Genomic DNA, 14,099 nt, shown 5'->3' with positions numbered 1-14,099 from the left:
TTTGGATTCAAGTAGTTTTTGATTTTATTTTCAGGTTTATATATATAATATATTAGTGCTCTGCAGTACTTGGTAGAAGCACCTTTTGCAGGAATTACTGCTATGAGTCTTTTTGGATAGGTCTCTACTAGCTTTACGCAGTAGCATGGTGACATTTTTGCCCATTCTTCATGGGAAAATTGCTCCAGTTCTGATGTTTGTTGGGGATGGGCTGCAATCTTCAAGTCTCGCCATACATTTGATTGGATTCAAGATGGGACTTTGGCTGGGCCACTCAGGAACATTAATTCTTTTCTTGTTCAACCACACCAGTGTGGCTTTGGCTTTGTGCTTTGGGTCAGTGTCCTGCTGAAATGTGAATTTCCTCCCCAGTTTTTGAGTCTTGGCTGACTCAAACAGGCTTTCCTCAAGGATTCGCCTGTACTTTGCACCATCCTTTCTCCCCTCTTTCCTGACAAGTTTGCCAGTCCCTGCTGAAAAAAAAGCATCCTCATAACATGATGCTGCCACCACCATGCTTCATAGTTGGGGTGGTGTTGACGGGGTGATGTGCAGTGTTGGAACACTTGGAATTTATACCGAAGTTTAATTTTTGTCTCATCTGTCTGCAGTATTATCTACATACTTTTACGCAAACTCCATACGTGCTTTTGGCGTCTTTCTTGCCACCCGTCCATACAGGCCAGTTTAGTGTAAGGACTGGCTTATTGTTGATTGTGTGAACACTGATTCCCATCTCAGGCACAGAACTTTGCAGATCTCTCAAGGTCATTGTTGGTTTCAGAGTGACATCCCGAACCAGTTTCCTGCTTTCCCGGCTGCTCAGTTTAGAAGGGCGACCTGATCTGGGTAGTGTCTGGGTGGTATAATGCATCTTCCACTTCTTAATGATGGACTTCACTGTGCTGAGAGGGATAATCTGTGCCTTTTGAAATTTTCTTGTACCGTTCTCCTGCTCTGTGCCTCTCTACCACTTTATCCCTGACTTGTTTCGAAAGCTCCTTTGTCTTCATGGTTGCTTTGTTGGATCACTATGTCAGTGAAAAGTCTTTATATACCTGAGGGAAATTTTCTACAAGTTAAACCACTTTGAGTACATACAGGCTGAAACCATTTCATGAATTTTGTGACCTTTCAAACAAATCATTTGCACCTAAGCTGATTTAGGGCTGCAGTTGCAAACTGGTTGAATACTTATGCAACTGAGATTAATCTGTTTTTCTCAGTAACTCTTCCTGTATTTATATTCTATATGCGTTTCTTAACTTTATTAATGTGGAGTAGTTTGTCCAGATTCTACATAAAGTCTAATTTAAAAGCGTTGTGGAGTACGCTCAGGTGCCACCAAAATGTGAAAACATTGCAGGGGAGTGAATGCCTCTGCAAACCAGTATATGTGTGTGTGTGTGTGTGTGTGTGTGTGTGTGTGTATGTATATATATATATATATATATATATATATATATATATATATATATATATATATATATATATATATATATATATATATATATAATTTGTATGGTTGGAAATCCTGGCTAAAACCTCATATCGGGCCCGACATCCTTACACCACCGGGTAATAGTCTCTGTCTGTTATGTGATTGGTTCACATCACTGTGACCCCTGCCCCTTTCAAAGGAATGCCCTTCTCCCCTTCACTCACAACAAGAGAAAATGGCTGACATCAATTCTGTGATTTAACAAAACATGAATTACAAAAGAAAGATGCTCCAGACATTAAAATGGTGATTAAAACATCACTGTTCTGACTCGACAATGTCAACAGATGTGATGGCTGGGATATAAACTGGATTATGCAGCAGTCAGCAAGCCACACAGCGACCTGGACACCAAAAAAACCTTTAACTATAGTAAGCAGTATGAACTTCAAAAACATTTTCTGTCATTTATTTCTACTATTTATTGATGTCTGCTGTATCAGCTATATTTAAACAAAATATATAATGTTGTATTTACTATCCAACCTTGCCTCACTTACTTCCTTGACCAACTCATATATTAAATATGTCCTGCAGCCTCAGCCATAGAGGAAAATTAAATCCCCCTCAGGAAGACTATTGTTAATGATGGGGATATATTGCCTGAAGCTGCAGTCAAAATAATAAAAAGAGGCAAGGTTGGATAGTAAATATCATTATATGTACTGTAAAGACAGAAATATTTGCAAGTCTTTTATATACGTTTTTTGTATATGGGGGAAAAAAAAAAAAGTTAATATTTTTGGCACGAATATGTTAGTGCTCTACATATCATGAAGTAATTTACTACTACCAGTGCAACAGGTCACCAGTATTTCTGGAGCAAAATAGGTTTTATCGGTGTGATTCTCTGAATATTTTGGTAACAAATATTTATGTCTTTACAGTATTTTGTTTAAATATAGTTGATACAGCTTAAGTAAATAACTAAATAACATGCATACATAACAGAACATGTTTTTGCAGTATAAACTTTAAGTGGAGGGTGTTCCTTTGAAAAGGGGCAGGACTGACATTGATGTGAACCAAACACATAACAGATGGAGACTATTGCCAGGTGGTGTAAGACTGTGAGGGTAGTAGTTAAAACTGTTTTTGTTTGTTCCTATGATTTTAACCAATCACAGGCCAGAATTTCCAAGCACTGACTATATATATATATATATATATATATATATATATATATATATATATATACACACACATACACAGTGCCTATAGAAAGTCTACACCCCCTTTCAAAAATTTTACCTTTTGTTGCCTTATAGCCTGGAATGAAAAGTTTTTTGTTTTTTTTTTCATTTATCTGCACATCCTACACCACAACTTCCAAGTGAAAAAATATTCTAGAAAATTGTAGAAAATTAATTAAAAAAATTAAAACTGAAATAGCTTGTTTGGATAAGTGTCCACCCTCCTTGTAATAGCAATCCTAAATTAGCTCAGGTGTAAACCAATCGCCTTTAAAATTACACACCAATTTAAGTGGCCTCCACCTGTGTTAAATTGTAGTGATTCACATGATTTCAGGATAAATTCAGCAGTTCCTGTAGGTTCCCTCTGCTGGGTAGTGCATTTCAAAGCAAAGACTCAACCATGAGCACCAAGGCGCTTTCAAAAGAACTCTGGGAAACAAAGTTGTTGAAAGTCACAGATCAGGGGATGGATATGAAAAAATGTCAAAGGCCTTGAATATCCCTTGGAGCACAGTCAAGACGATTATTAAGAAGTGGAAGGTGTATGTGCCAACCAAGACCCTGCCTAGATCAGGCAGTCCCTCCAAACTGGATGATCAATCAAGAAGGAGACTGATCAGAGAGGCTACCAAGGGGCCAATGGCAACTTTGCAAGAGCTACAGGCTTTTATGGCCAAGACTGGTCAAAGTGTGCATGTGACAACAACATCCCAAGCACTCCACAAATCTGGCCTGTATGGTAGGGTGGCAAAAAGGAAGCCATTACTCAAGAAAGCCCACCTTCAATCCAGTTTGAAGTATACACTCGGGAGATTCTGTAGCCATGTGGCAAAAAGTTTTGTGGTTTGACAAAACTAAAATGGCACCTTTTGGCCTAAATGCAAAGTGTTTGGCGCAAACCCAACACAGCGCATCACCCAAAGAACGCCATCCCTACTGTGAAGCATGGTGGTGGCAGCCTCATGTTATGGGGATGCTTCTCATCAGGGGGGACTGGGGCACTTCCCAGGATAGAAGGGAAAATTAATGGAGCAAAGTACAGAGAAGTCCTTGAGGAAAGCCTGCTGCCATCTGCAAGAAAGCTGAAACTGGGATGGAAGTTCACCTTTCAGCATGACAATGACCCAAAGCACACAGCCAAAGCTACACTGGAGAGGCTAAGGAACAAAAAGGTAAATGTCCTTGAGTGGCTTACTCAGAGCCCCGACCTAAATCCAATCGAAAATTTGTGGCATGACTTGAAGATTGCTGTCCATCAATGCTCCCCAAGGAACTTGACTGAGCTTGAACAGTTTTGTAAAGAAGAATGGTCAAATATTGCCAAATCTAGGTGTACAAAGGCCTATCCCAACAGACTCACAGCTGTAATTGCTGCCAAAGGTGCTTCCACCAAGTATTAACTCAGGTGGAGGCTTATCCAATTATGATCTATCAGTTTTGTATTTTTATAATTTTATAATTTTTTTCCCCTGAACAGTGTGGAGCATGGTGTGTAGATATGTGGGAAAAAAAAAACAAATTTAAATGCATGAAACTCTGAGTTACTGACACAACAAAATGTGAACAAAGTTCAAGGGAGTGTAGACTTTCTATAGGCACTGTATATATATGTAATTGGAAATTCTCATGAATGTAATCACATATGGGAAAACAATATCCCATTGTTGCATAAGGAGAATCACAAGCCAGGGGTGTATAGCATTTTGGTGTCAGCGAAGAGTATACACCATTCATGTTAATGGTGTACCATAGCTATTCCACCAATGAGGATGGCCAGATATATACAGTCGGAGACAAAAGTATTAGGCAGTAATATATATATATATATATATATATATATATATATATATATATATATATATATATATATATATATATATATAAAATCCACAAAGAAAGTGTTTTCTATAATTTCTAATTGTTCTATTGAAAGACATCAATTAAAGCAGAGATTTAGCTTTATAATAAAACAACAAATTACTACATAACATGCCTAAAATGAAAAATAACATGCAAAAACGAATTTCATACTTTGACAAAAGAACTTGAGCAATCAACATTTTTAGTATAAAACCCATTTGTTACTAATTATTGATAATGATCATGCGTGACCAACACCTGATGATAATTATAGAATAAATAAATACATAATCATCAAGTGCTGAAAAATAAATCGGAAATTTGTCTTTCAAAAAAGCAACAGAAAAAGTTAAAACTAAAGAGTACAGCAATGATCTCAAAATGAAAATGATACAACTGAATGAAAAAGGAGAAACTACAAGAAAAATAGCAGAAAGACTCAGTTTACTGAAAAGCACTGTGTGGGCTTGTGACAATTGGAATCACCTGCCCCTGTGTGTATTTCATGTTATTTTGTATGTGTTGTATTATTATTATTAAAATGTACTCTTTTGTGTTTATTAAAAAAAAAAAAAAAAAAAAACGAAACACTGTTTTATTGTTATTGGTTGACAACCTGGATGGGCTTCAAATGCCCCATCCAGATAAAATCGTGGGAATGTGTGGTCAACAGCAGATGATTATTGACAAACTGGGTGTTGACCATGTATACAAGAACCCCCATGCCAATTGTGGGCGAGGGATAAACTAGGTAATTCTAGCCAGTTAATCCCCCTGCCATAATATAAAAACCCACAACTTTGTCTGAAAGTAGAGTGTATTCGGGGTCAGAACGAGATGTGAATGAAATAGAAACAAAAAACTTAAAACATAACAATTGCTACACGTGCTGGTTATACTCCAGCACAATACTTGTTGGCGTGTTCTGTGTGTATTTGTTGTGTTTGTCTGTTTTGGGCCATCGTGCTTTTTGTTTTGTATAAGTGTTTTGTTTAAGCCTTTTATTTTACAATAAATCTGCACACCAGTGCATTCATTCATTACTCCAGTGCTGTCTGTTGTCTGTGTATCTTCCGGGTCTGTGACGTCACACCACACAGCCAACCTGCCACGGGGCTATTATTGGCAAACATATGGGAACAAGAACTACTGCAACTAGCTCCATGTGTGGAAGACCAAGAAAGATTTCTGCAAAATCTAGAAGAAGAATTATTCCAGCAGCCTGGCAAAATCCTCTGATTACTGCAAAAGATTTGTTATATCTGAGAAAAGATGGTTAAGAAATTCACGAGCGAACAATTCAACAACACCTTAACAAGATGAATGTCCATGGGCAGAAACAAAGATGCAAACCTTTGTTGAAATCAATACACAAAAGAAAGCCATTGCTTTTCCATTGAATACTTGAAGATGCCTGATGATTTCTTCAACCAAATTTTATAATCAGATGAATCCAAAATACAGCTTTTTTCACCAAACGAACAAATGTTTGTTCCAACAGACCAATTATGCTTATAATAAGCACTGGTGCAATTAAGTAATTTAGAGCACAGTTGGAACAAAAACTAGGAGGGACACCAGCCATCCAGGATCAGAATTGCCTACCCATGTTCTACGGTCATAAGTGGATCTCCCTGGTCGGTAGCTTCATTTAAAAACAAACTGCTGCCATTGTCACTCTCACTACAACAAGCACAAAACAACAGAGAATAATACATTAAAAAAAATATACATGCATATTCAGCCAAACAATGACGTGAACTTGGAAACAATGAGGTTCCGATCAATAGCAAAAGAATTTAGAAAATGAAAATACAAGAAAAAAACACATTCTGATATAATCCTCACAGTCATACTTGTGTTCAATGTGAGAAACGAGAGAAACAAACTAAAACAAGAATGCTAAATATCCGCCATATATGTGTATCTGAGAGTTCTGATATAATGCCCAATTTTGTTTTACCATTGTCAGCATCCCGTTTGATAATTTCACTCAGTAGGCCTATAGCCTGCACCGTCGTTGCCATACCGCTCACCATTTATGACCGTTTAGGCGGAACTCACATTGACAAAAAAAATACCATAGCGGCACACACATGAGCAGCGCAGGCATCACTAGCGGGGAGCGTTGAGGAGTGATACAGCAAAACTGGTGGACACACAACAGCATATGTGGCGGCGGTTTCCAAAGTAAATCGTGCCCCTACCAATACAGCCAAACTGGCCACAAATTATGGACTGGAGTTTGAGTGATGATGAGACAACAGACGAAGAATTTTAAACGAAATTCTATGCTGTTTAGCAGTATAAGTCCAACATATGCAGTTAATTTATTAAAGAACGTATTGTTGTTTACAGATCAGGAAAGAAAATGGTAGGAATTGTACTGTGCAACAATATGTTTTCCATCATCTCAACACTACCTTGTCATTCATGAATAGTGAGCTTATTTAAAATGTACAAAATGTACACGTATTGCTTCACTGTGTTTGAGACTTCTTAGTTCCATTTTAAATAAATGGCAATGAAATATGTTTAGTAGGGCAGCCCTTCATTATGCTTTAAAAAAATTTATCTTTTACATTTCTGAAAGCTTCATTTTCCCCCCTTAACTTTCTGTTCTTATAGAATTAAATATCAAGAACTGTATTACCCCTAAAGGCACCAAATAAAAACAGGCCAAAATGTTTGGAATGTAATTTGGGATTAACATGTCTTCTCGTTACTTGTGTTGATGAAGTAGTTTAAAATATTAATTACACAAATCATGTGGATATTCTGCAGTTTACATCCAGATATGACGTATCATGCATTCCCAAACCACCCATCTGATTGATTAGAACTAGAGCTGCCGCTGCGGGAAAATGTCTCAGCCACATAATATCACTCCCTAGCATTATTTTGCTATTTTAAAATTCTGCCGCTGCGATACTTTTTTGCTGTGATATTTTTTCATAAATGTGAGCTCAGTCTCATAGAAATAAATGGTGAGCAATATGTGTTGCAAAATGTTGTTTTTTCCACGGCGCTCATGTGTGCCCTAGGCTTTAGCCGGGCCACACATCTGGATGAAAAGACCTGGGAAGAATCCTGCATTTAAGGTTTAACTAAATAGTACAGTACCGGAGCAATACATGCATAGGGTACAAAGCTAGTATTTTCAGCTTCTTGAATTGGTTATATTTGATCAGTTATTTTTAAGGCTTATTTTGTATTAATAAATGTATTGCATGTATACATTAAAAGTATTTATACATTGTCACTCAAATTGTCTCCATTTTTTTTTTTTTTTAATGTTTACACCTGGCAGCGCACATGAACACCAGCACTCTATTGTTGAAGTTCACAATATAACAGAGTGCTCACACAAGGACAAAAAGACATCAAAAGGGGCCTTGTTCCTAAAATCAGAATCTAAAAATCTGATATAGATGGACGACCTTGGAGCTAATTAAAAAGAAAGACACTATCTGTGTATTGTGCTGTGAAAATGTTTATTAATATTATCTCCACAATGGAAGTCAATCATTTGATACCTCATCCTTAGTATTACTGTGCTGTATAAGCCTCTATCAGCTATCCTAACAACTGTACATTAAGGAGTGGGTTGAAAAACCATGAAATAGCTCCATAAATCTTACAAGATTAGCTACATACGTCTCAAATGTTCAGTTTTGAAAGAAACACATGTTATAGCACACATTTACTTTAATTTTAAAACTTGGTATATGGTACTAAAACAGTACTAGTTACAAAAACGTCCAGTCTCATAAAAAAATAAATAAATAAAGGGAAAATAACTGGGACTAACTCCCTCCTCCATTTTAATGTCAGTGCGTACAATTTACAAAAAGGGAAAAAAACTGATTTACTACAGTATATTATTGCAATTAATAACTGTATTCATGGCTACACATCGCAAGCATGGCGTCTGATTGGAATAATATGGTCATGTCAATGCTCTGTCAGTATGTTTAACTTACACCAGAGGGCACTGTAGTTTATAAACGCAAGTAGAGTGACTACATGTGCTTCTCTTGCCATTTCTCTTCCTGTCCTTCACATGATCTTCTGCCTGGAGCAGGAAACTTGTGTTTCACCCACGTGAATGTTATGAGCATGTTCTGAATGTCAATTTATTCATTCATCGTCAGGCGTTAACAAAACACATTATGGCAAGAAGAGTAGTGTAAGTGAATCTACGTTTCAAATTTGATCTGGAGAGACGCAGAGCTCCTCAGTGTGTGAAAGTCAAATGCACTGTTATATTATTTTGTTAGTTCTTCGTGATGCGTACCGTACTGTAGATCCATGTCTATTTGCAGATGCTGTGTAAACAGATAATGGTACAGTGTTGCAATATATAAAGAAAAAGGACATGCATGTATGTTGTTTTTATTAATAACAATAAATCATAGAAAACTGTTATAAAGCATGGTAAAGGTAAGGCAAGCTTTGAAGTGCTATAACAATGATAAAACTGCAAAGTTACCATGCGAATTTCCTATTGTAAACTCCTGAGGGTGTACCCATTTCACTGAATTCTCAGTACAGAAAGGACCGACCCAAAGAAATGATTGTTATTCTAAAATACTGGTAAGGGTTTAGATTTAGGCAACGTGTGATAGTAGTTCCAGTAGTAAATATATGATAACATTAGAGTATAAGTTCTCTGAATATATAGTATAACTGTGTACTCTTAATAATATTAAGCTACTTTTTTTTTTTATTTAAATGACACGTTGGAAAGCAGCTGAATCGTTGGTTGTTTTTCTTTTCACTTTCTGTTGACAATGATGTAATGGTGTTCTAGCAGACTGCTTTTGAGGTCGGATGATCAATTGGCAATTGATTTTCCGTTATTGGAGTACAGCGGTCTTCCTGAAGCGCAGACCTCTGCAGTTTCTCCGAATGCACAATCACAGGTGGTCCCGTATCCAGAGCAGTTTACACGTCTCTAGTCTCATTGCCCAAGGTTCATACACCGTATGGCATCCAGGGGGCATGCCACACATTGTTATGAGAACAGCTTATCGTTGACTTGTTAAGTACAGTACGTAATTTAGAAGTTTAACAGTGTCAAATATTTTGAGTCTATAAGGAGTCTGTTTGTAGTGTCACAATTTTACATTCAAGGCTAACTGCTAATCCAATTGAAATAAAACATGTCAAAGACATTCTTTAGCACAGGTTTGTAAGAGTGTTAGCATCTGAGTGTATCTGGAAGCTGTCTGTATACACTATCATCCTGATGCTTGCTACACACACGTGACTGCTCTTGTAGTTTAACAATGTGCCAACATATCACCTACTGTATTGGTGACCACAAATATCAGTGCAATTTAGAAAAAAGTGCAATGATGGCACAAAGTATGCCATATTGTACTTGTGAGAACCCCTGAATCACTGTAGTTACTGCCTTCTTTGTAATTTGTCCAGGTTATATAACCACAACAAAGACTAGATGCATTGTCTGTATTATAGTGTGAATGGTTACTGAGGTGTGAGCCCCAAAAGTGGATGGCAGGCCAGGCATGGCAACTCTTCAGCACCCCATAACTTTAAAAATAATAGTTGAGCTTAGAGCTAACATTTTGGGATTCTTCATAAAACACTTCCAGGTATTTCAATATGCGATATCAAAAGAATTTGAGACTGTGAGGTGGGGGCTGTTGTTCCATTTAATGTAGGTATGCATGTTACACTGTAGTTGACAGCTTTAATTTTGTATTTAGAGGCTTATTGGGGATATACAGTTTGTTAGTGACATTTGTTTCAACTGTTGGATTAGGAGTGTGCCATACTGTAGTAAAAAGGCCTTGTCTCTATGAAAATGCAGATTATTCTGCCCCAATAATAGGATTTCTGTGTTGCCCAGCATTTGGGGACTTGCTCTATTAATAAAACCAGTAGACCACTTTTATTATAACTCCCCTACACTTCAGGCTGCCCATGATGTAGTGTGAACCCTGACATGGTGATTGATTTGAAATGTGCTTGTCTGTACCTCTCTAGATACCCGCTCTATCAGCTCGGGAACCCCCAGTTGAGGATTTTCCGAACCAACTTCTTCATGACCCTGGTGAAACCGGGCAAAGAACAGCCGCCTGACACCGTGCAGTTTCGGATACCCATGGAGTGAGTGCTTAATACTGTACACACTTTGCCACTGTGTAGCAATTAGCAAACACATTTTTATAGCTCTAGTTAAGGCAGCCGCATTTACATAATTTTTTTGTAAACATATAAACTACCTGCAATAAACTACAGGTAACTTACAAAAGACTCTTACAAAGTAAACTCGAATATTATTTAGGAAATAACGCTGTTTAATCACATGAAAGGATATCCTGCGATCTTGAAAGAGTTATAAAATATGTTCATTTCAAACAGACTAGAGTGCATTTGCAGTACTGGCAGGCAAGTATGTAAAAAATTAAAGCCAGTCTTTAAGAATGAACTGGAATGCCACTGAGTCAGTATGCTATTGCAAAATTCAGAAATACAGCAGGGATAAAATGATACAGACTTGACTGCTGCTTAACACTAGGTTACAGTTTGTGGATTTTCTAATGTTTACACGTTTAAAGGTAGCAGTCTTGCCTCTAGCATAACACAGGACCAACAGGCAAGTAATAACTGCAGAGCTCAGTGAGCATATCTTCATAGGACACTGTCAAGATACTAGAGAGTGTGGCTGTGGTGTCACTGACAACAGAGTCCAGCACAAATAAAGTAAATGTTTCCTGTGAACACTGCAGGGGATTCTGGAACACCTTCACACTGCTGTGAGAAGTTGACAGTAGATGTTGGAGGGGGCTATTGGTTTACATTCTAGGCATCTGGTCAGTTAAACCGTATGGACTCGATTCTTAAAGCTATTTACTCCAAAATGTCCTTAGCACGACTTTTTCAGCTAAAAATATGCCCAGTGAAGTTACCTAATCAGTAATAAGCAACTCTGACAATTCATTTAGGGGCTTGTGAGTAGTCTGAAGTTGTTTTGTTTTTTTTATTATTATTTCATACTGTATTGTGCATATGTGTAATAAAAAGTAATAATGAAGGTCAAGCTGAATAAGCCAATAGTGCTTCTCATAGTGTACAATGTTTTGTGGATTTTTCACTTCACTGGTTTGAGAGGGAAGGGAAGAGGTTGTAGTTGCTGAATGGATACCACACAGTATTATGCAGTGCCACATTGTGAGATACGATCGACTTCAAACAACAATAACATCATCATCATAATTGGTACGAACAAGGGTTTTTCACATTAAATATTCTTTCAAACTGTAAACGAATATTTGAATATTGTTCAGTTTTGAATTAGGTATATTTTGTACCATTTTGCAGTGGAAAATAACCCAGATACCTTGTAAAAACCTATTAAAGAAAGAAGCGAAACTCTTATGTATTGTAACGTGTGCTTTCAGCTGTCATTTATGCTTTTTCTGCACAATATCTTTTTATAAAGAATATGAATATGGCCGTTTTTGCAAACAAAATTCATTTCAAGGTGATGTGTGTTTTGATATTTGGATATTTGCCACAACTACAATAATTTATTTGTTTATTTTTTTAATTGTAAACTTTTTTAAAAGGTTTGTATTTTTTATTGTAAACCTCTAGAGGGCATGAAAGTTCCTGGAATGAGCTTTTCTAAATCTGAGGGGCTCTTGTAGTGCTTTCCCTTATTAGTCCAGTGAAATTGTATAACGTTAATTGAGAATGATATTTGATGACTAATGTAAAAGCATTGACCATTTCCCTAGAAAGACACCTTTATGCTCCCAGTATGACAGCAAGGCTAAAAGAAAGCTGTCAGAGCATTTGTGCTGATGAAGAAACCAGCCAAGTTAAAATGGATGGAAACCAACTACTGGGGCTCACTAATGAGTGAGCTTTATCCCTAGCTGTTCTTACATGCATACCACACTCCAGTTTCATTTAGGCCTATATACATATGCTTATCCAATTGTGGTACAACTTCGGAACCATATTCTTTACATTATTAAGAGTACAGGGGTGTGCAATTCATATCGCCCGACGCCCAGGACAAGAAGTTTTACCATTATACTTTGCCCATCGGACAAGTACTTTTTTCTTCTTTTGTCTTATTTTTTCTTCTTCTGTTGCAAGAAAAACTCCAGTAGATTTCTATGGAGTCACACAAGGTCCAGCAAACTGCAGCAGTCTTGCACATACAAATGAAAAAACAAAAAAAACAAAAAACAAACCTCTGAATCTCAAAGCAATAATATGTACAAAGTACAGAAATACAAACCTCTTTTTAATTTGCAAACCCTCAGTCTCACATAGTAACAAACATACTACAAAAACTACTTAATTGGGTGGTTGACGGCAGGTTTGTAAAGCTATAGATTGACTTAATTATTTTTATTAAAGCTTTATGATGATTTATCTTTATCTAATGACCATTTAGGAAACCAAAATGTATTAAACAAGCAACACCACAGTTCTTCTGGGAAATGTAGTTTAGAAACCAATAGCAGGACAAATATCCAACAGTATACCTTTCTAAACAGCTGTAAATCTGAAGATTAGTAAGAGAATAATGTCTTCACTGAATGTAAAATAAAAAAAAAAGTTTTAAAATGTACTATGAGTAGATAGATTAAATGGTGGCTGTATTGAACTGACAATGAATTATTCGAAAGAAATGATACAATTCTTAGACACTTCAATATTACTTCATCCATCTACAGAAAACCCACGACAGCCAAAAATACCTACACATCTCTAGTTTTCATCCACATCATACACATGAATCTGTCATTTACAGTCAAGCTATTCGTTACCGTTGAAACTGCTCAAAACTACTGACTGAAACAAACATCTTTGCAGTCTTCGTGATGCTTTCGTTCAACAAGGATATTCTCCAAAACAGATTGACAGAGAAATGGAACGTGCCATCCGAATACCAAGGGAAAAATTGTTGGAATACAAAGTAAAACCTGCGTCTAATAGAGTACCCTTAGCTGTTACGTGCAATCCATCCCTACAACCCCTCCGCAAAATCATCCGAGAATTACACCCAATTTTAGCTGAAGATTTCACCCTCGCCAACATTTTCTTGGAAACACCTCTCCTATCCTACAGACAACCACCAAACCTGTCCAAGTTTATCATCCGGAGCAAACTAACAACTGACCTAAAAAATGCACACAATGGAACTAAACCCTGCAATACCAACAGATGCAAAACCTGTCCCCATATCTCTACGCAGAATACTATCCTCACAGCACAAGGGAAACTGGAGATAAAAGGATCATTCACCTGCAGATCCAAAAACGTAATCTGCATGATTAAATGTAGCAAATGCTCCGATGGTACTTGCATAGGAGAAACCAAACAACATCTTTGGACAAGAATAAATCTACACAGACACACCATGAGCAACAAAATTACCAGCACTCCTGTTGGTAACCATGCCATTCCATCAGGATTACGGCTAGTTGGGCACTCTTTCATTCTTCAGCAAGATAATGACCCGAAACACACCTCAAAGTTGTGCAAGAACT

General features: G+C 37.1%; 1 protein-coding gene across 2 annotated transcripts in view; it reads left to right on the top strand.

Annotated features, from left to right (window-relative positions):
- The first annotated feature begins 8,620 nt into the window (after positions 1-8,620).
- Positions 8,621-14,099, top strand: part of LOC121329496 (39S ribosomal protein L23, mitochondrial-like) — a 36,328-nt gene continuing 30,849 nt past the window's right edge. For both annotated transcript variants that reach the window (XM_041275080.1, XM_041275079.1), the window contains exons 1-2: positions 8,621-8,746; positions 10,573-10,695. In XM_041275080.1, the coding sequence (XP_041131014.1) occupies positions 8,730-8,746; positions 10,573-10,695 (140 nt within the window). In that variant the 5' untranslated portion in view covers positions 8,621-8,729. The remainder of the gene's footprint in view (positions 8,747-10,572; positions 10,696-14,099) is intronic.

This window comes from Polyodon spathula, chromosome 17 (genome assembly GCF_017654505.1).
Source record: "Polyodon spathula isolate WHYD16114869_AA chromosome 17, ASM1765450v1, whole genome shotgun sequence".
In the NCBI taxonomy this organism is placed as follows: Eukaryota; Metazoa; Chordata; class Actinopteri; order Acipenseriformes; family Polyodontidae; genus Polyodon; species Polyodon spathula.
This window is presented reverse-complemented; position numbering and strand designations above follow the sequence as displayed.